This window comes from Muntiacus reevesi, chromosome 4 (genome assembly GCF_963930625.1).
Source record: "Muntiacus reevesi chromosome 4, mMunRee1.1, whole genome shotgun sequence".
Lineage (NCBI taxonomy): Eukaryota > Metazoa > Chordata > Mammalia > Artiodactyla > Cervidae > Muntiacus > Muntiacus reevesi.
The window spans coordinates 170,516,829-170,538,205 of NC_089252.1; the positions used below are offsets into that span (position 1 = coordinate 170,516,829).

General features: G+C 45.8%; 1 protein-coding gene across 1 annotated transcript; it reads right to left on the minus strand.

Moving 5' to 3' along the window:
• Positions 1 to 1,551: 1,551 nt before the first annotated feature.
• On the minus strand, positions 1,552 to 20,671 carry HSD17B6 (hydroxysteroid 17-beta dehydrogenase 6). The gene is made up of 4 exons (XM_065934862.1): positions 20,359 to 20,671; positions 17,766 to 18,024; positions 13,886 to 14,049; positions 1,552 to 1,769 (listed from the first exon to the last, which is right to left on the minus strand). The coding sequence occupies exons 1-4, from the start codon at positions 20,669 to 20,671 to the stop codon at positions 1,552 to 1,554; spliced, it is 954 nt and encodes a 317-aa protein (XP_065790934.1).
• Between the last annotated feature and the right edge of the window lie 706 nt (positions 20,672 to 21,377).

The following is a 21,377-nucleotide window of genomic DNA, read 5'->3' on the forward strand; positions in this document are numbered from 1 at the left end:
CACGTGGGACATCACAGGAGGATTGAGCAGGGCTCCCTGTGCCACTTAGTCCTCATTCGCTCTCCTTTCTATATGTAGGACTGACCATCTGTCAGTCTCATTCTTCTCAATTGTCCCTCCCTCCCTCACCCCCTTGTAACCTTAAGATTATCCTCCACAACTGTAACTCCATTTCCGTTTTGTAGGTAAGTTCATTTGTACCTTTTCTTAATTTTTTTTCCACTTATTTTTATTAGTTGGAGACTAATTACTTTACAAAATTGTAGTGGTTTTTGTCATACATTGACACGAATCAGCCATGGATTTACAAGTGTACCTTTTTTTTAGATTTCACATATAAATAATATCATATTTGTCTTTCTCTGTCTGACTTACTTCACTCAATATGATAATCTCTAGGTTCATCAGTGTTGTTGCAAATGGCATTATTTCACTCTTTTTATGGCTGAATAATATTCCATTATATATATATGTGTGTGTACCAATTATGGCTAAGTAATATTCCATTGTATTTACCCAATCCTCTGTTGGTAGCATGCAAAATCCTACTGTATAGCACAGGAAACTACATTCAATATCCTGGGATAAACCATAATGGAAAAGAATATGAAAAAGAGAGTGTATGTATATATATGTATAACTGAGTCACTTTGCTGAACAGCAATAATTAATATGTTGTAATACAACTATACTTCAATAAAAAATAAATTTAAGAAAAAAGAAAGAAGTATGGAGATAAAGAAAATGGTAAGAAAAGTGGGGTAAAGAGCTTAATTCTCATTTATCCTAACAGTAACTTAATCAAAAGCATCTAATATTAATAAATCAAGAAATAATGGTATGAAGTATATTATTAAAAAATACAGTGATATATACCAGAAGAAATACATGAAAGTCGAAAGCACTCATCTCTGAGGAGCAGCAGTGCAGGTGGGAAACAATTATATTTTCATTTATAAGCTTTTAAGTAATAACTGAATTTTTAACTAAGCATATATTACTTTTAAATTTAACTATATTAAATTAATAACTACATTACTCTCAAATTTTTAAAAATTAATAATCAGTTCCTTTAAATAAAGGAGAAACATATCCAAAAACAACTGGCTAATAGGAAGAAGATGAAATTAATCATTTATTAAAAGTACCAAAGTACAGACCCGTTTCAAGTAAGAATTAACAGACCCACGTTTCTCAATAATCCCTGAGCAACAGCTGATCACAGCACAGAACAGCGATTCACTTACATAAAGAAATAACATCAAAACAAGCTAAACTTTTTAGTATACTCTAACAGGGTGAGGAAGATTGATGCATTTTGGAAATATTGTCATCCAAAAATGACTAAAATAGTACAGATAAAGCACCTAAAGGGAGTAAGTTTTGGATATCTATAACATTAACATGTTGGTTCTCTGATGGTGTCAGATAAATGAATTTAAGCAAGAAAGTTGATTGCTAGAAAAATTACAGATTATGCATTAGGATTAGCGAGACACCGTCAATTGCAGATTTTTGTCTTCATTTCAACGGCCATCAAATCATTTTTCTTTAGACTGCCTGGGCTGGTTTGGGCCAAGATCTAGTCAATATGTAGTCTGCCAGGGATGTAGGTAAATAAGATAGAGGGACAAAGAAAAACTGAGCATCCCAGCCAGCTGAGTATCGAGTGCGTGGATGCACAGATGTCAGAGCATGTTCCATGCAGTCGGTGACCAGGTTTAGGTTTGTGCTACAACCCATCATCCCTTGTTTCATGATGTCGTGATCTGTAAACAAAAAGAAAAAGGGTGGTTAGCAATCTTATTGTTTAAAATGGTGGGTAGCAATCTTATTGTTTACGGATTCCCTGGTGGCTCAGATGGTAAAGAGTCTGCCTGCAATGCAGGAGACCTGGGTTCGATCCCTGGGTTGGGAAGATCCCCTGGAGAAGGAAATGGCAACCCACTGCAGTATTCTTGCCTGGAAAATCCCATGGACAGAGGAACCTGGCAGGCTATAGTCCATGGGGTCACAAACAGTCGGAAACGACTGAGCAACTTCACTTTCCCTCTCAACTTACTGTTGACATTTCTAAGATCCTGTTGCACGCGGTCACAGAAGTCTAACCACATTTCAGTTCCACAAGAATTAGGCCTATCGGACCTATGCTTCCCAGTATAACAGTCACTAGCCATATGTAGCTAATGAACACATAAAACATAACATAGCTAGTATTACTGAAAACTGAATTTTTAAATTTAATTAATTTTAAAGCTCAATTCTGTTATCAGAAATTTTTAAATATGTTTGGAACAATATAGGTATGTGAATCTATTTTTCAATTGGAAAGTTTTTAGCATCTTTATTGAGATAATTCACATTCATAAAAATCATCCATTTCAAGTAAACAAGTCAGGGCTTCCCTGGTGGTCCAGTGGTTAAGAATTCAGTTTGCTTGGATCCCTGGTCCAGGCAGATCCCACATGCCACAGGTAACTAAGCCTGGCCGCCACAACTACTGAAGCCCGTGCGCTGAGTCCATGCTCTGCAACAGAAGAAGCTACGGAGATGGGAGGCCCACAGCACCCCAACCAAAAAGTAGTCTCTGTTCGCCGCTAAAGAGAAAGCCATGCACAGCAAGGAAGAGCCAGCGCAGCCAAAATAAATAAGTAGATAAAAATTTTTAAAAATCAAGTACACAAGTCAGGGAGTTCCCTAGTGATCCAGTGGTTAGGATTCAACGCTTTCACTCCTGTGACTTGGGTTCAGTCAAGTTAGGGAATTGACATCCCACAAGCCAAGTGACATAATCAAATAATAATAATAAATAAAAATAAAATATACAAATCAATGAGTTTCAGTTTATCCAGAATTATGCAACCATCACCACAGTCTAAGTTTAAAACATTTTCATCATCCCAAAACATTTTCATCATCCCAAAAAGAAACCTTATACCCATTAGCAATCACTCTCCTGTTTCCTGCCAACCCGCCCTTGCCCTAGGCAAATGGTGATCTACTTTCTGTCTCTACAGATTGCCTTTTATGGATATTTCATATAAATAGAATCATAGACCAAGGGCTTTTGTGACTGGCTTCCTTCAGGGAGCAAAGTGTTCTCACAGTTTATCCATGCTGCAGTCTGTATCAGTACTTCATTTCTTTTTATTGCCAAGTAATATTCCATTGTATGGCTATTCCACATTTGTTTATCCATTCAACAGTTGATGGACATTTGAGTTGCTTCCACTCTGGGGCTATTATAAATAATAGCAACTATCAATTGTAATAATCCAAATACAGAAGTACTTCCTAGGAAAGTTTAGTATCCCAGTTGAGATGAGGAGTAGGCAATGGCACCCCACTCCAGTACTCTTGCCCCATGGACGGAGCAAATCCATGGAAAATCCCATGGACGGAGGAGCCTGGTGGGCTATAATCCATGGGGTCGCTAAGAGATGTGCTGTAAGTGTAAACTACACATCAATTTTCAAAGACTAATAGGGAAAAAATATAAAATATCTTATCATAACTTTTATATTGATAATAAATGCTAAATGATAGTATTTTGGATATATATATGAGGTCAAAGTAAAATGTATTAAAATTAATTTAACCTGTATTTTTTTCTTTTTAAAAAGTATTTACTGGAAAATTTAAGATTATATATATGGTTCTCATATATCTATTGGATGGCACTGATCTAAATTATTCTGATCTAGAGACAAATAAATGAACAATTTCAACTCCTTTAAATCATTAAATACATGTATCCCTCCTTTTACATAAAACCACTTCTTAGTAAATTCTCTTTTCCTTTGATTTCTATTGTCAAATATGTGTACCCACAAGGGGAGACAAATTCTCTAAGAGTTCAAAAGTTTAGGTAGAGAAGAGCTCAGAAGAGCAGCTGGCGCCTGACTTGTTAAGAATCGTAGATGCCTAGCTTTGTATTCTGAGAGGCTCAGGAAGTTTTCCACCAGCCTTTCCCTGATCCAATTTCCCCCTCTGTGGAGTCTCCCTCCTAAGCCTGATGTGCCCAGAAGACAGGGCTGTAGGTCAGGAGTCTTCCATGTGCACATTCCCCTTCTCCTTCTCTGCACTGAGACATCACCCAGAGTCAAGGCCAGGGCTACGGCTACCTGCCCAGGGCCTTTCTGCGAACGGGAAAAGAGAGCTGCTCCCTTTGGCCTTGGCAAGCTGCTAAATTCTTTATGTGAAGAAAAAGTACCCCTTCCCCATGAAGGTGCACCCCACACTAGTGTGCATGACTTTCTTCTACTTAAAGGACTGCGCTCCCTCCTCCCCCAAAACCCGTCCTCCCCTGTGAGACTGTCAAGACTAGCACCATGACAGGCGCCCTGAACTAGGAGTCAGTTTCAGTTTCTCCCGAGGGTAGGGTAATTATCTGCCCTCAACAGCCACCAGAGACCAGCTCATCAGTACACACCCAGTAAACCTCCGAGAAGGTCCCCTGGAAAGTCCCGCACGCGCGCAAGTTTGTACCAATAAAATTGCTTTGCAAACACGTAACCAATCCGCTTGCACCCACTACCCACTGCTTATGTTTGAAATCGAGCACCCTATAAATGTGCGTGGAATCTGGGGCTCGGGGCTCGCTGACTCTGCACCCCTGCGTCGGTTGCAGCAGGGGCCCAGACTCGAGTCTGCAGTAAATCTCCCTTCCTTTGCGCGTTGCGCTGTCCTGGAGGTCTTCTCTTTTCCCGCTGGGGGATTCAGACATCAGGCATAACATTTGGGGGCTCGTCCGGGATCCCTTGACCGGGGAAAGATAACACTTCCAGGACAGAGGGGAAGCATAGATACAGCACCGGTGCTCAGGCAGGACAGGAAAGCCCAGTGTAAATCCAAGGCCCTGCTGAGAAGCAGGAAGGAATCTGGCACAGGAGATGGCTTTCTATAAAGGGGGAACGAATTGGACGTTCCAGCCGGCGCAGGACCAAGGCCAGCGAGCACGCTGGAAGGCAGCCAGCTCTGCGGGAAGGAGAGTTCCTCTCCTGATCCCGAGTCTGGTGAGCAGTGGACGCCATTCGGTAAGGTGAACCTTGTACCGGGAGGCAAGAGGACTCAGGGGGCCCGAAAACCCAGCGCTGTGTCGTCGGCCGACATTTGTCTATCTGTGTGTTTGTCTACGCCCCTCCGTGTTTGTGAGTGTGCCGGCATTGTCTCTGGTCTCATTCTCTTCTGGTGCATCGTTCTCTACTCTCTTCTGACTTATTCTCCTTCTCCCCTTCTTCTCTGACCTGCCTTCGACTCCTACTCTCTTCAAGAGTTTCGGTGAACAGGCGAACAGTTGTGGGGACAACTGATGAGTCCCGGTCAGGGCTACACTCTGGCGGACTTTGAAGGCCTTACAATAAGTGAGCCTCAGTAACGGGAGCCCGATCGTGAAACTCTCTTTCAACATCCCTAACTGAGGACGTGGCCTAAAATTCCTTGTGTGGGCACCGGACAGGCACTTAAAGGCCATTAGGGCGCCTGCCACTTGAAGACTCCCGTGAGAGGATAAGGGGGTCACAGAACGGGCTAGAAACCTCTAGGGTGCCCGCCCCCAGCAAGAAAACTTCCGTGCAACGACGTAGGCACATAAACAGTTCCAAAAGCATACCATAAGCCCAACCTCTTGGCCGCCACCACTCCCGGTAGGATTTTTGGTGGCTGTTCTCAGTGACTTCTTCTCTCTCTCTTCCCTACCATTTACACTCTAGCCATGGGTCAGGAAAAATCTACCCCACTCTCTCTCATGACTGACCATTTCTCAGATGTCAGGGTCAGAGCACATAACTTGTCTTTGCTAGTCAAAAAAAGTAAATTAATAACCTTTTGCTCTGCAAAATGGCCTGCCTTCCAAGTTGAATGTCCTCCGGAAGGGACCTTTCAACCATCCATTATACAGGCTGTAAAAAAAAATTATGGCTCCTGATCCCTGGGGCCATCCGGTTCAGGTTCCTTATGTCATGGTCTGGCAGGATCTGGTGGAAAATCTGCCCAAATGGTTAAGACCTTTCGTTCACAAACTTCCTAGTTCTTCCAATTCACAGGTCCTGGTGATGGAGATCCCCCCAGAAGAAACTAAAGAGAAAGAGGACCCAAAACCGGTCCTTCAGGAATCATCTTATCTGAACCTGATAGATTTAGAAACAGAGATAAGGCCTCCGCCGTTTGCCCCCCCCCCCCCCATTGCAATTCCCTCCAAGGGGAGGAACTCCCCCGGGCAAATCAAGAGGGTTGGGAGGGCCCACGGGAATTGACCATGAGGGGGGACCTGCATTGGGAACCCGGAGGAGAATTAAGGGTGATAGGGGTAGACAAGACCCTGGGGACCCAGAGTTACCTTCATCCACTGTTCAGGCGCTCCCCGTCCGAGTGGGACCAGCTAACCCGGACGGAGGGCGAACCTATCAGTACTGGTCCTTTTCCACGAGTGACCTGTACAATTGGAAAACCCAGAACCCTCCTTTCTCAGAGAAACCCCGAGGCCTCATTGACCTCTTAGATTCCATTTTGTTCACTCACAACCCCGCCTGGGACGATTGTCAGCAGCTGTTGCAGGTGCTCTTCACCACAGAAGAACGGGAGCGAATCCTGGCAGAGGCACAGAAACGGGTCCCAGGGGCCGACGGGAGGCCAACCGCCCAGCCTCATCTCGTGGACGAGGGGTTTCCTCTGTTGCGGCCTAACTGAGATTTTGAGCGAGTGGAAGGTAGGGAGTGTCTCTGAGTGTACCGCCAGACTCTAATGGCTGGCCTGCGGGCCGCAGCTAGGAAGCCAACAAATTTGGCAAAGGTAAATTTAGTAAGGCAAGAGCCCACTGAGAGCCCATCAGCCTTCCTAGAGAGGCTGATAGAAGCCTTTAGGCAATATACACCTATGGACCCCCAGGCTGAGGAGTCAGCGCTGCAGTTCTGTTAGCGTTTGTAAATCAGGCAGCCCCAGATATTAGGAGAAAATTACAAAAGATAGAGGGATTGGGAAAACAGACAATACAAGATTTACTGAAAGCAGCTGAAAAGGTGTTTAATAATAGAGAGACCCCAGAAGAAAGAGAAGAGCGAATTTGACGGGAGGAAAGGGAATTAGCTGAGAAGATCAGGAAGGAAGATAGGGAACATAGGGTGAAGGAAAACCGGAAGAACCAGAGGGAGCTAGCCCAGATTCTTTTTGCGGGGTTGAAGCCTGGAACAGAATTGAGGGAACCTCGAGACCCCCAGACGGGAGAAAAAGAGAGACCAAAAAGTCAGGCCCTAAAGAAAGATCAGTGCGCCTACTGCAAAGAACAGGGGCACTGGAAAAATGAGTGCCCTAAGAGGGACCCGAAGACAGGAACAACCCAGAGAGAGGGGATCTCCCCTGGAACTCGAGTTCTATATGCGGGGAAGACAGTGACTAGGGGAGTCAAGACTCGGCACCCCTCCCCGAGTCCTGGGTAACCATACATGTGGAAGGGAAACCCGTTGGCTTCATGGTAGATACTGGTGCCCAACACTCTCTTTTAAATCAAAAACTGGGACCAATGTCTAAGAAAACCAGCTTAGTGCAAGGAGCCATGGGGACAAAAAGATATTGTTGGACCACAGAACGGAAAGTAAATCTGGGGACCCACCAGGTGTCCCATTCGTTTTTGGTGATGCCAGAATGCCCAGCCCCTCTGCTTGGACAGGACTTATTGACTAAAGTTAATGCTCAGATCCATTTTGACCCTGGGAGAATGTCAGTCACGGATGGACTTGGACAGCTGATACATGTCTTGTCTCTAGCTTTAAGAGATGAATACAGACTTTTTGTGCCTAAGCCCTCAGAGGTTATAACACCAGATATACAACTGTGGGTCCACAAATACCCGTTGGCATGGACAGAAACAGCAGGAATGGGACTGGCTAAACAGAGACATCCGGTCGTCATCGAGCTAAAGGCCGAGGCAACTTCTGTGAGGGTGAGACAGTACCCCATGAGCCAGGAAGCTCGGCAGGGGATCACTCCCCACATTCGATGGCTCATGGATGCTGGAATTCTCAAGCGGTGCCAATCCCCTTGGAACACCCCCTTACTACTGGTGAAGAAGCCAGGGAGTACGGATTACAGACCTGTCCAAGACCTACGAGAAGTCAACAAGCGGGTGAGTGACATACACCCTACTGTCCCCAACCCGTATACCCTCCTGAGCAGTCTACTGCCTGAGTACACTTGGTATACTGTGTTGGACTTGAACGATGCCTTTTTCAGCCTACCCCTGGCGGCCCAGAGCCAGGAGATATTTGCCTTTGAGTGGACTGAGGGGGAAGTCCAACCGGTAGTATAACTAACTTGGACCCACCTCCCACAAGGGTTCAAGAACTCCCCTACCTTGTTTATTGAGGCTTTGAGTGAGGACCTCTACGAATATCATATCGGACTCGCCACCCAGAGGTCATCCTGCTGCAATATGTGGATGACCTTATGTTGGCTGGAACCACAGAGGAGGCATGCAGCCGTGCCACTGGTGACCACTTACAGACTCTAGACACCTTGGGGTATTGTGCTAGTGCAAAGAAGGCGCAAATATCCCGGCAAGAGGTCACTTATTTGGGGTATAAGATCAGGCAGGGGCAAAGGTGGCTAACTCAGGCCATGAAAGAAACGATATTGCAGATACCAGAGCCCAAGGCCCCCCGCCAGGTGAGAGAGTTTCTGGGGACTGTTGGATATTGCAGACTGTGGATCATGGGGTTTGCTGAGAAGGCCCGGCCCTTTTATGAGGGAAGCAAAGAGACCCCAAACTGGACTTGGACTGAGCCAATGAAACAGGCTTTCCAGACACTCAGACGGGCCCTACTAGAAGCCCCAGCCCTTGCCCTGCCTAACCCAAATAAGCCATTCCAGCTGTTTGTAGATGAGAAGCAAGGAATAGGAAAGGGGGTCTTGACGCAACAATGAGGACCATGGAAGCGGCCGGTGGCATACCTTTCGAAGCGATTGGACCCGGTGACCGCTGGGTGGCCCCCTTGCCTTCGCATCATTGCAGCCACTGCCCTCCTCGTCCGCGACGCCGACAAGTTGATGTATGGACAGCAACTCTGGGTTCACACCCACCACGCCATCGAAGGGGTTTAAAGCAGTCGCCGGGTAAGTGGATCTCCAATGCCTGCTTGACACATTACCAGGCCTTGCTGCTCGATGCCCCACGGGTGCGTTTTCAGATCCCTTGCTTCCTGAATCCAGCCACGCTTCTACCTAACCCAGAAAAAGACCGCCCTCTCCATGATTGCAGTGAGATACTGGCTGAGGCCCTGGCGGCACGAAAAGACTTAACTGATGTACCCCTAGACAACAGTGAGCTAGTATGGTTCACGGATGGGAGCAGCTATGTAAAAGATGGGCAAAGGAAGGCGGGAGCCGCCATAGCTGATGATTCAGGACAGACGATATGGGCTAAGACACTTCCCCCAAACACTTCTGCACAAAAAGCAGAATTGATTGCCCTAATACAGGCTCTGGAGCAAGCCAAAGAGAAGAGAGTCACCATTTTTACTGACAGCCGATATGCTTTCAGCACTGCCCATATTCAAGGTCCCATATACCAAGAAAGGGGATTTCGGACAACTGAGGGAAAAGATGTCAAAAATCTGCCCGAGATTCGCAGGCTCCTGGAAGCTGTCCAACTGCCCCGGGCAGTAGCTATAGTACATGTTCCCGGTCACCAGAAAGGAGAAGACCTTAAGGCGCGGGGCAATCGTGCCACTGATGCGGCCGCTCGAGAAGCGGCTAGCCGGGACTACGCCGCCCCCATATTAGCCGTGGGACTTCCACCTCCTGGTATGGGGACTCTGCCGCCAGTTCCCGAATATTCCCTCCCTGATCTCACCTGTATCAACGAGGATACCACCCTCCAGAAGGATGACCAAGATGGATGGTACCGAGACCAAAACAACAACCTGATATTGCCTGCCACCCTGGGTCGTCACCTGTGTGAACACCTGCACACAACTACACACCTGGGAGAGAAAAAGACCTTGACTCTTCTCCAGACAGCCTGCCTGAGGTTCCCTGGACAAAATGCAACTGTACGAGAGATAATCCAGGCTTGCAAAGCGTGCCAGCTGGTGAGGGCAGAGAAGAAGCAGCACTCGGGAACGAGGTACCGAGGGGAAGAGCCAGGGCAACACTGGGAGATAGATTTCACTGAGGTAAGGCCAGGCAAGTACGGGTACCGCTATCTGTTGGTTCTGGTAGATACCTTCTCGGGGTGGGTGGAAGCCTTCCCCACTAAGGGAGAGACAGCAACAGTGGTTGCTAAAAAGATCTTAGAGGAGATAGTGCCTAGGTACGGGCTGCCAGTGACTATGGGCTCTGATAACGGACCTGCCTTTGTGAGCCAGATTGTACAAGGGCTGGCCCAAGCTCTGGGGACGAAATGGAAGTTACATTGTGAATATAATCCCCGGAGCTCAGGACAGGTTGAGAGAATGGATCGGACCCTAAAAGAAACTTTGACAAAGTTGGCAATAGAGACTGGCGGGGACTGGGTGACCCTCCTCCCCTTTGCACTCTTTCGGGCGCGTAACACCCCTTATAAGCCGAATCTTACCCCTTTTGAGATTCTGTATGGAACACCCCCTCCTGTGTGTCCTATTTTCGAGGGAAAGTGCTTGCCACCCCCTACTTTGAGACAATTCCAGCAAACTCTGATGGCATTAAGTAAGGTGCATAACCATGTTTGGAAATTGGTTTGAGAAATACATGAGGGTCAAAGCAAGGGGGTCATCCCCGCACATAATATTGGCCCAGGTGACTGGGTTTGGGTAAAACGGCACCAATCTAAAGTATTGGAACCTAGATGGAAAGGCCCTTATGTTGTTCTCCTTACCACCCCTACCGCCGTTAAGGTTGACGGGATCGGACCCTGGGTTCACTGCAATCACGTGTGGCAAGCTACTCCGGAGGAACAGGAAAGAGCGCAAGCAAAATGGAAGGCAAGTCCACACCCGTCAAATTCTTTGAAACTGAAACTCATCCAACGAGAGGCCTCCTGAGTCTCCTACTGGTGGCAATTCTCATCAACCCAGGAATATCCAATCCACACCAACCATTCAAGATCACCTGGAAGCTCAGCGATGGACAGACCCACGAGGTGATCAACGAAACCTCAGATATCCACCCTCTCAACACCTGGTGGCCAGACCTGTACTTTAACCTCAGGAGACTCTCTGTATGCCGGGTCGGGCTACACACTCCGCTATATGGAAGCCTGGGTGGACATATGGGGGACGCACACGCCCACACTTATGGAGTGGGGGACCTTCCTGGGTTTTTCGCTTGCCCAAGCAGCATTAGAGGTAATTGGAAAACTTGTGGGAGTATGGAAAGCTATTACTGTGCAAGCTGGAGCTGTGTAACTTCGTGTGATGGGCCCCGGAGGTGGGATGTCGGGAACAGAGATTTAGTTAGATTCACCTTTAGTGATTCCAAACACCAAGGGCCTTTTGTACGGGTACAGTTCAACTAGGACCGAGCAAAAAAGGAAAGCCGCTGGACCGCAGGGCTAACTTGGGGCTTATAGCTTCATGTGGCTTCTTTCCCAGGTGAGCTCTTGACCATTAAACAGGTGATTGAGCCGGTACAGGTACATAGTCTGGGTCCCAACCTGGTCAAAACGGCACTGGGGCACAAGACGACCCCTATGACGACCACCTCCGGGCAAGACTCGCCGAGGTCAGACAGCACCTCCTCTACCCCAGGCACCGGAGGTAATCTGACAAACACCCCGGGCCATCTAACTGTAACTAATAGCTCAGTGACTCAAGACCCCCTATGGGCCATAGTAAATGCCGCTTTTATGGCTCTAAACCATACTGACCCAAATGCGACCCAACCCTGCTGGCTCTGTTATAACCTCCGCGCCCCCTTCTATGAGGCCGTAGGCCTCAATGTCTCTTACAACTTGTCTTCAGACCCCAATCCCCCTCAATGCCGGCGGGAAGAGCGTAAGATAGGCCTCAAGAGGGAAGAGGTATGGGGACAGGGGGTCTGTTTGGGCACAGTACCAAGGGATAAGACCTCTCTTTGTGCTCAGACTATTGGTAATATCAGCTTACCTGGCAAAAATTGGCTAGTGCCGGAAGTCGGGGGATGGTGAGTTTGTTCACACACGGGGCTAACACCATGTTTAAATATGAAGGTTTTTAACCCGAGCCAAGAATTCTGTGTTCTAGTCACTGTGATGCCAAAGATGCTATACCATTCTGAGGAGGTAATGTACTCACATTGGGACTGGGAAGTACTAAGACAGAAACGAGAGCCCATTAGTGCAATCACTGTGGCAGCCCTGCTCAGCCTCGGACTGGCAGGAGCAGGGACAGGAATAGCTTCATTATCTTTGCAGGGCCAAGGGCTCTCCTCCCTGCGGGCCGCTATAGATGAAGACATAGTCCGCATAGAAGAATCAATTAGTCACTTAGAAAGGTCTTTGACATCCTTATCTGAAGTGGTTTTGCAAAATAAGAGAGGGTTAGACTTAATCTTTCTCCAACAGGGTGGGGTCTGCCTGGCTCTGGGAGAAGAATGTTGTTTCTATGCGGACCACACAGGAGTCGTGAGAGAATCTATGGCAAAAGTGAGAGAGGGACTTGCACAGAGAAAGAGGGAACGAGAGGCCCAACAGGGATGGTTTGAATCTTGGTTCCAACGCTCCCCTGGCTGACCACCTAGGTCTCCACCCTCCTGGGCCCACTCATAGTGTTGATATTGATGCTGACATTTGGCCCTTGTATCTTAAACCGGCTAGTGTCATTTATTAAAGAACGTATAAACACTGTTCAGATTATGGTGTTGAGACAGCAATATCAGCCAGTGGCCCAAGATGGGGAAGAGAAAGATTCCTCTACAGGAACAACAAGACAGGGGGGATGTGAGACTGTCAAGACTAGCACCATGACAGGCGCCCTGAACTAGGAGTCAGTTTCAGTTTCTCCCGAGGGTAGGGTAATTATCTGCCCTCAACAGCCACCAGAGACCAGCTCATCAGTACGCACCCAGTAAACCTCCGAGAAGGTCCCCTGGAAAGTCCCGCGCGCGCCAAAGTTTGTACCAATAAAATTGCTTTGCAAACATGTAACCAATCGCTTGCACCCACTACCCACTCCTTTTGTTTGAAATCAAGCACCCTATAAATGTGCGTGGAATCTGGGGCTCGGGGCTCTCTGACTTTGCACCACTGCGTCGGTTGCAGCAGGGGCCCAGACTCGAGTCTGGAGTAAATCTCCCTTCCTTTGCGCGTTGCGCTGTCCTGGAGGTCTTCTCTTTTCCTGCTGGGGATTCGGACAGTGGGCATAACACCTCCATGCCATGAAACTGAAACTTCTCACTCCTGCAAAACCCCCACGGCCTGCACGTGAGGCCCAGCCTCTGGCAGTGGCCGACTGTGCCCTGGAAGTCCTGTCCTAACCCACGTACCTCCCCACCGACATGCACCCTCCCGCCTCTCATAATAAAATGTGGAGTTCGTGGCTAGGCTGTTACCCAAAAAGCAGATAATACTGAATGCTCAGCTAAGCAGGCCTCCCGCACCAGCCCCTTCAATCTGTGGAGGGGCACCCCCTCACAAAATCCAGAGGCTCCACGCCTCCAGCCACACAATACCTCCCTGGTGCTCCGGGGTCCCGGCCCATAGGTGACAAGGCGGGGCAAGCTCTGGCCTGAGGCTGCTTGTACGGCCTCTTCCCCAGCCAAGCAGCCATCACCACACCAACTACGAAGGCACTGGGACCTTCCTGAACCTTCCCTCTTATCTTGGGGAGGCTTTATGGAAGGTGATTTATTCTTAGAAGATCTCCCAATCACTCTCGACCAACCGCCTTTGCCCTTTTCAGGCAAGATTATCCATCATGCCATTAAAAGAAAAGCTCACAGGCATCAAAAAACTTCTGTCCGTAGGTCTCCTTAATATGTGCAGGGGCTTCATTCCAGGTTTGTTTCATTGTCTCTAAGAACTTCTGCATATCTGTCATTGCTGTTCTGAAGTAGCCAGGTTCAACCATACTGACTTTCACCCCAAAATGTTGAAGCTCACGCCTAGGGGAAAAAAATGAAAACCTTCAAGTTAACTCCTCTGATTGAAAGACACCACAATTTCAATGCTTTCAGGGAGAAAACAAAACAAAATAGTTATAAAAAACACCTTTGCTGAACATTTTAAAGGATAAAGAAATGGAGGGGAATAAAATAAAATTTTACACATCCCTAGGTGCAATAATTGGGATATGATTATACAAACTACCATAACCATTCAATTCCACATCCATTCATTTAATAGAGTTGTTCATTTTCAACCATGTGCTATACACTGGAAAAATGAAGAATACAAGGAATAATAAGGAAAATTAACATTTTTATCGTATCTACTGGGCTAAGTGTTTTGCATGCACAATCTCAGCAAATTAAGACTCTGCTCACCACCCCTGAAAAGCCCATAGTGAGTGAGTTTGATAAATAAGCAAATAATTGCAATACAAGTCAAAAGAATTATAAAGGCAAGGTATTCAGGGGGCTGCTGCTGCTGCTAGGTCACTTCAGTCGTGTCGTACTCTGTCGACCCCATAGACGGCAGCCCACCAGGCTCCCCCGTCCCTGGGATGCTCCAGGCAAGAACACTGGAGTGGGTTGCCATTTCCTCCTCCAGTGCATGAAAGTGAAAAGTGAAAGTGAAGTCGCTCAGTCATGTCCGACTCTTAGCGACCCCATGGACTGTAGCCTACCAGGCTCCTCGGTCCTTGGGATTCTCCAGGCAAGAGTACTGGAGAGGGGTGCCATTGCCTTCTCCAATTCAGGGGGCTACATAAGTAGAAAAGAGGATGTAGATTTTCTGAGGGAGTCAAAAAAGGCTTCAGTAAGGAGAAAATGTTTCAGTTGAGCCTCCAAGGATAAAGAGGAAATTTCTAAGTGAAGAAAGAGTGGAGTGGAATACCATATTGATGGAATTGCACACACAGAAGCAGGGGGCTGTGAAAAATTACAGTGTGTTCAAAGACTGCAAGAGACCATTAGTGGAATATGACGTGGGCATTAAATTGACAAGTCACTGATCACTCCAGAATATTCAGCTTAGCTCAAAAAACATTTCCAAAAATATTCATCAGGGGGCTGTGTGTGTATCAGGCACTACGCGAAGTGCTGCCTTCACCGAGTGAAGTAAGACGGCATTGTACACCCTGTGAGGTATGCTTTCAGTGCTCCGGGACAGTGATGAGGGGTGCTCCCTGCTCTAGATGTTGGAGCACCTTGCTAGAGAAGATGAAACCCAAGCTGATGTCGAGGAGAAATGTTTGGAGCAGTGTTTCATAAGAAAATAAAACACAAAGCATCGTGATCCTCTAAAGCAATGAATGGTTCTCAAAGTGTGGACCCCAGATCAATAGATTCAGCATCTAGGAATGAAGCACTGAGAATGCAGATTACTGAGTCCAAGTCTAAATTTACTAAATCAGAAACTCTGGGGGCAAGAACCGACAATCTGTCCAAAGTAGCCTTCCAGGTGACTCTGAGGCATGCTAGAAGTTAAGAACCACTGCTCTAAAGGAAAACCCTCCCTTATCAATCCAAAGCCTAAAACCTTTCAAGTTAGAGCCTCAGAAAATGATTCTCCAGGTGCCTGTGTGCACTGGAGCAGAAGGATGGGCTAGGCAAGCCAGGGGTGCTTTGGCCCTTTGCATTTCACTTCCCCGTGCAGCTTTCTCATACATTGCCAACATACCACATCACCATCCCCTTTAAAACTCTAACTCAAATGGGGGACAAAACTTCCTTTTTCTGTTTATCCTTAGCACAATTAAGAAAAGCTGGAATTTCCTAAAGAACCTAAATAATGATTTAAAGGTTGGAAGGGCATGTCTTTGCTCTTGGCCTGGGAATGATTCAAGGAGTCCAAGAGTCATGAGCGGTCATAAATCGACAGGCCGTGGCCCCATGGAGGTGGTCAAAATGTTGGATAGGCAGGAAGCCAGGAAAGATGCCTGCCATATAGTAACAACTCATGTAACGTCCTCGGTTATTTCCCCACTCCTTTCCTAAGCAGATAATACGATAGGCACATTGTATTAGATATATACCAGTCGTGGCATGTGGTAAGCTAAATAATGACTCCCAAACATATCAGGTCCTAATCCCTGAAACCTGTAAATGTTACCTTATGTGGCAAAGACTTTGCAAGTTTGACTGAGTTCAGGATCTTAAGCTAGGGAGACTATGGCAGGTGACGTGGGGGCATCCTAAATGCAATCACAACTGTCCTTATAAGAGAGGCAGAGGAAAAGAAGGCAAAGTGACCATAAAGGCAGAGGCTGATGTGGCCACAAGCCAAGGAATTCCAGCAGCCTCCAGAGGCAGGAGGCAAGTAACAGATTCTCTCCTAGAGCCTTCAGAAGAACACGGCCCTGCCGACAACTGACGTTGGCCCAGTGATGCTGATTTCAGACTCCTAGACTCCAGAACTGTGAGAGAATAAATGTGTGCTGTTGTAAGATACCATGCTCCGTAAATTACTCGTGGAAACTTCTTACAACTGCCATAGGAAGTTAACTCATGGTGTCTGTAATATTCGTAGCTTGGTTCTAAGAGAAGCTGCCCCTAGAGTCAGCCTCTGCTAAAGGAGAGTGCACACTCTTCTGTACCGTGTGACTGCATCCTCATGTCTACAGCGGGCAGGACCAGGAAGGGTCCTTGATGGGAGGAGAGCCCTCTTAGGACTGGACAGTGGCTCAGCCTGCTATTAGCGAGATGGCCGTGGCAAATTACTGAACCGCTGTGCCTCAGTTTCCCTAGACATACAATAAGGATAAAAATAACTTCTTCCTCACTGGGTTGCTATGAAAATTAAATGATTCATTAGATGTAAAATAACCACAGCAGTGCCTGACAGATAGCAAGTGCAAAAAAAAAATCACACCATGCTGTGTCACACGGAACACAAAAAAAAATGGTCTCAGGCCCAACAGGATTCTCTGTCTCAGAAATTAAAATACAAAGGGAACTATATAAAGAAGGAATTGCTGATAGAGGAGCAGGAAGCTGAAATGAGGTATTTTTAAAAGCCAGGAGGTAGAGCCAGGGCCATTAGAGGGTTGTGGCAAACTAAAGTTATAGGAAAGAAAAGAAACAATTAGATAAAGAGAAGATATACAGAATAAAGGGATGAAATAATTTAACTGGAAGCAGATGAGCACCAGAAAGAGTTGCCGTGAAGAGACGAGGACAGGAGGAAAGAGGACAGTCATGCTCTCTTCAGAAATAAAATTTTATCAAGGATATATCTTGAGAGTTAAAATGTAGTGTGGTGACAGGAGACAAGGACTTGGAGTCGAAACACGGGTCTGCCAAATCATCGCAGTTGCAGGTGAACTTTGAATAGATACCAAATCTGAGCCTCGGCTTTCTGTATAAAACAGACTAGCAATATCTAGTAAACAATAGTATTTAATTATTATCTAATAAATCATATCTAGTAAACATACCAGATTTTGGAAGTGATGAAATTAGATAACATAGGTGAAAGTGACTAGTGACTAGTAGGTAGTGGTGACTAAGACATATTTAAGAGATCAGTGGTTGCTTTTGTTTGTTTGGGGGTTTCTTTGCCACTTTTGTTTTTGAATTGAGGGATAACTGCTTTACAGAATTTTGTGGTTTTCTGACAAACATCAAAAAGAATCATCCATGTCCCCTCCTTCCCACACCTCCCTCCCATCTCCCTCCCCATCCCACTCTTCTAGACTGTTTTAACTTTAGAGTCTTACCTCAGAACATCTGAGAAGGCTTCCACTCCATACTTGGAACAACAGTAGATGGCTCCAAAGAAAGCAATTCTTCCCAGAATGCTGGAGACATTGACAATTCTCCCCTGTGCTCTCCTTATCAGCGGAAGCATGCTCAGGGTCACCTCTATCAAACCAATGAGGTTCACTCTAAGGGTATCCCTGTAGGTCTCCATCTTCAGCCACTCAGCGCAGCCATGTGAGTGAAAAACGCCTGCATTGTTGACCAGACCCCAGAGCCCTGAAACAATAAAAATCAAAGCAGGAGTTTAGTTTAGGACAAAAATGACAGACTGCAATCTTGGTCAATCTTTCTGCTGAAAACAGCTAAAAATGCTAGAAAAAATACACTTTTTCAATCTTAAACAAATCAAAATATGTTCTTTCAATCTTAAACACGTCTATCAGTAAGAAAATAAAAGAAGGTTGAGCCAAAAACAAAGAGAAGGCAGGAATCCAGGGAGGATAAACAGAACCCTAATGATAGCTTTAGATTGGAGGGAATTTGCCAACCAATGTGAATTGAACTTTAGTATTTATAGCATCAAAAAATATACACAATTAGACGGTAACGAAGTCCAAGGCCCACTAAGGAAGGGAGTCTAATAAAAAAGACTCTTTCTGGATTAAATGGCTTTATTATCACTTTAAGGGTGAGACAGAAAGTACTTCCAAAGGACTGAAAGTATAACTTCCTGTCTTGAGTTCTGGGGTTGGAGGGAGAGGAGAAGAATCAATCTCAAGGACCAAAATGAAAAGCAGATTTGGTGACGATGAGACAGTAAGAGTTCTCTCTCAGACATGGTGAGTTTGAGCTTCCAGTAGAATTTCCAGTTGAGAAAGCCAGCAAGTAGTTGGAAATTCAGGTGTGATGAACAAGAAATAATTTAGAAATCAAAGGCATAAAGGTAATAGATTAAACTATGCATAAATGAGATCCATTCAACGCTTGTTGAGCCCTTACCATGTACCAGACAATATGTTAGAAACGGGGATACGGTGATGGTCACGAAAGATCCACGCCCTTGATGAGCACATTCTCTAACAGGTGGGAAAACAGTAACAATAATAGTAGCAGTACAGTAGAAATAAACCACTATACACAGCACAGAGGCTACAACTAACCATAACTTCTGACTCTGGAGTCAAGAACATCCTCAGGTAGGAGTAATATTTTAAAATCAGTTTTCTAATTTAAAGTAAATTCTAAAGAATATAAACATTCTTCAATCCAAACAAATAATTTTACTACTATTTTAGAACTCCTTTGATGAATAAATATCTAGGAGGTCCAATTATCAGGACCTAATGAATCATAAAACAACTAGAGAAGGAAGAAGGGGATCAAAGAGGATTTGGATAATATTCAGAGAAAGTGAACTTTAGAAAAGAGGATTTATCCATAACTACCAAAAGCTTCAAAACAACCAAGATGTCCTCAGTAAGTGAGTGGATAAACAAACTGTAGTACATACAGTGGAATATTATTCAGTAATAAAATTAGATGAGTACTCAAGTCACAGAAAACCAGAGGGACCTTAAGCGCATATTGTTAAATGAAAGAAGCCAGTCTAAAAAGCTACATCCAATATGATTCCGACTGCGTGACATCTGAGAAAAGGCAAGACTATGGAAAGAGTGGGGACAACAGAGGACGAGATGGTTGGATGGCATCACTGACTCGATGGACATGAGTTTGAGCAAGCCTCCGGGAGATGGTGAAGGAGAGGGAGGCCTGGCGTACTGCAGTCCCTGGGGCTGCAAAGACTCAGATATGACGGAGTGACTGCACAAAAATAACATGGAAAGAGGAAAACGCTGCACAGTTGCCAGGATTGGGGAGGAGGTGGGGAGAGCAGAAGAGATGAATGCGTGGAGCCAGAGGATTTTAAGGGCACTGAAAGTATTCTGCATCATCCTATAACGGTAAATACAGGATATTTCACATTTGGCAAAACCTATAGAACCATACAACACAAAGTGGATCCTAATGTAAACTGTAGACTTTCATTAATGCTACTGTATCAATATCAGTTTATCAGTGTGATAAATGTACCACACCAATGCAAGATGTCAATAATAGGAGAAACTATAAGAGGGGGGTTGCATATGGGAACTCTGTGCTTTCCAACATTTCTGTAAATCTATCATTGCTCTAAGGAATACAGTCTATTAATTAGAAAAAATAAAATGAAAATTTGTTTTAAAAAAAAGAAGATGATCAAAGGCTGGCTTCTAGGAATGTCTCTATTTTAGATGCTAGCCAAGGGAAGAAGAAGCTAATTCTTAAGAACCCCTTGAAAATTCTTCAAACATAAAGAATTGTGAAGAAAAGAATTGTGGTTGTAAATACTTCACTTGCAAGGTGAGATAACGGCCTGAAATCTACTGGGTTCATTTTTCAATACAAACATTGTTAAGGAAAAAAACACTGCCAAAGATCACAGCTGTCTCAAAGGACAAAGCCATTCTTTCAAGCCCTGCTTTTGAGCTTATATATGTGTAATATATATGCACATAAAATGTTAACATCTTCATGCCTGGGTAAATGAAAGGAGAAAACACTTCCCCATACCTCTGTCCCCCACACGCTCCTTCACCCACTCGGTGGCCGCAGCGATGCTCTCAGTCTTGGTGACGTCCAGGATCACCGTCTGCAGCCTGTCTGACGTCTGGCTCCTCAGCTGCTTGGCCCCCTGCTCCGTCAGACACCCAGCCAGGACCCTCAGGCCTCGCAGGTCCAGCTGCCTGGCCAGCTTGTTCCCAAAGCCCGAGTCGCAGCCCGTGATGAAGACGAACTTGTCCCGGAGGTGGCTCACCACCTGCCTCTCCCGGTACCAGCGCAGGAGGTAGAAGAGGCCCACGAGGACCGCCAGGTGCAGCCACATGGTGAGAGGACCTCCTTCAAAAGAAAAACAACAGCTTTCATTTTATCCCTTCCTTTTTTCTTAACCAGTATTTGCTATGTGCCAACCACTGCACTATGTGCTAGGACTCTGAATTAACTAACACATGGTCCTACCCTCTGGCCACAGTCTAGAGAGAGGGGAGTCAGGGAAGTAACCAAACAACTGCATTGCAATGAGGCAGGTGCCAAGCAGAAGTACACACAGTCTGATGGATCTATAAGGGGGGATGCCCCACTGCCTGCTAAGTTAGACCTAGCTTCACAGAGGCGATGATTTTTTAAATACTTCCCAAAAAAATAGGTAAAAAGTTCAAAAAGTCAATAAGGATAAAATGACATTCTGGGCAGCAATGATGTGTACATGAATGGAGGGGTGAGCAGCATAAAACTTTCTGATCCCTACAAGCAGTTCAGGTGATGTAGAGAGCATATGGAAGAAGAAATGGAAGGTGAAGTGGTGAAGGGCCAGACCAGGAGGGGTCCTGTAAGCCACACTAAGGAATCTGGATGTTATCTTAGGGGCAACAAGGGCGTGGCATTAGAAGGTATTAAACTGCAGGCTAAGGGGGCCAGATTTAGCTTTAGAAAGATCTGTCTCACAGTGGGAATGAAGGGTGGATTAAACAGCCGTGTGATGAAGGCAAAGAGATTAGTTAGCAGACCCAGCAGTTTGGTGAGACATTGAA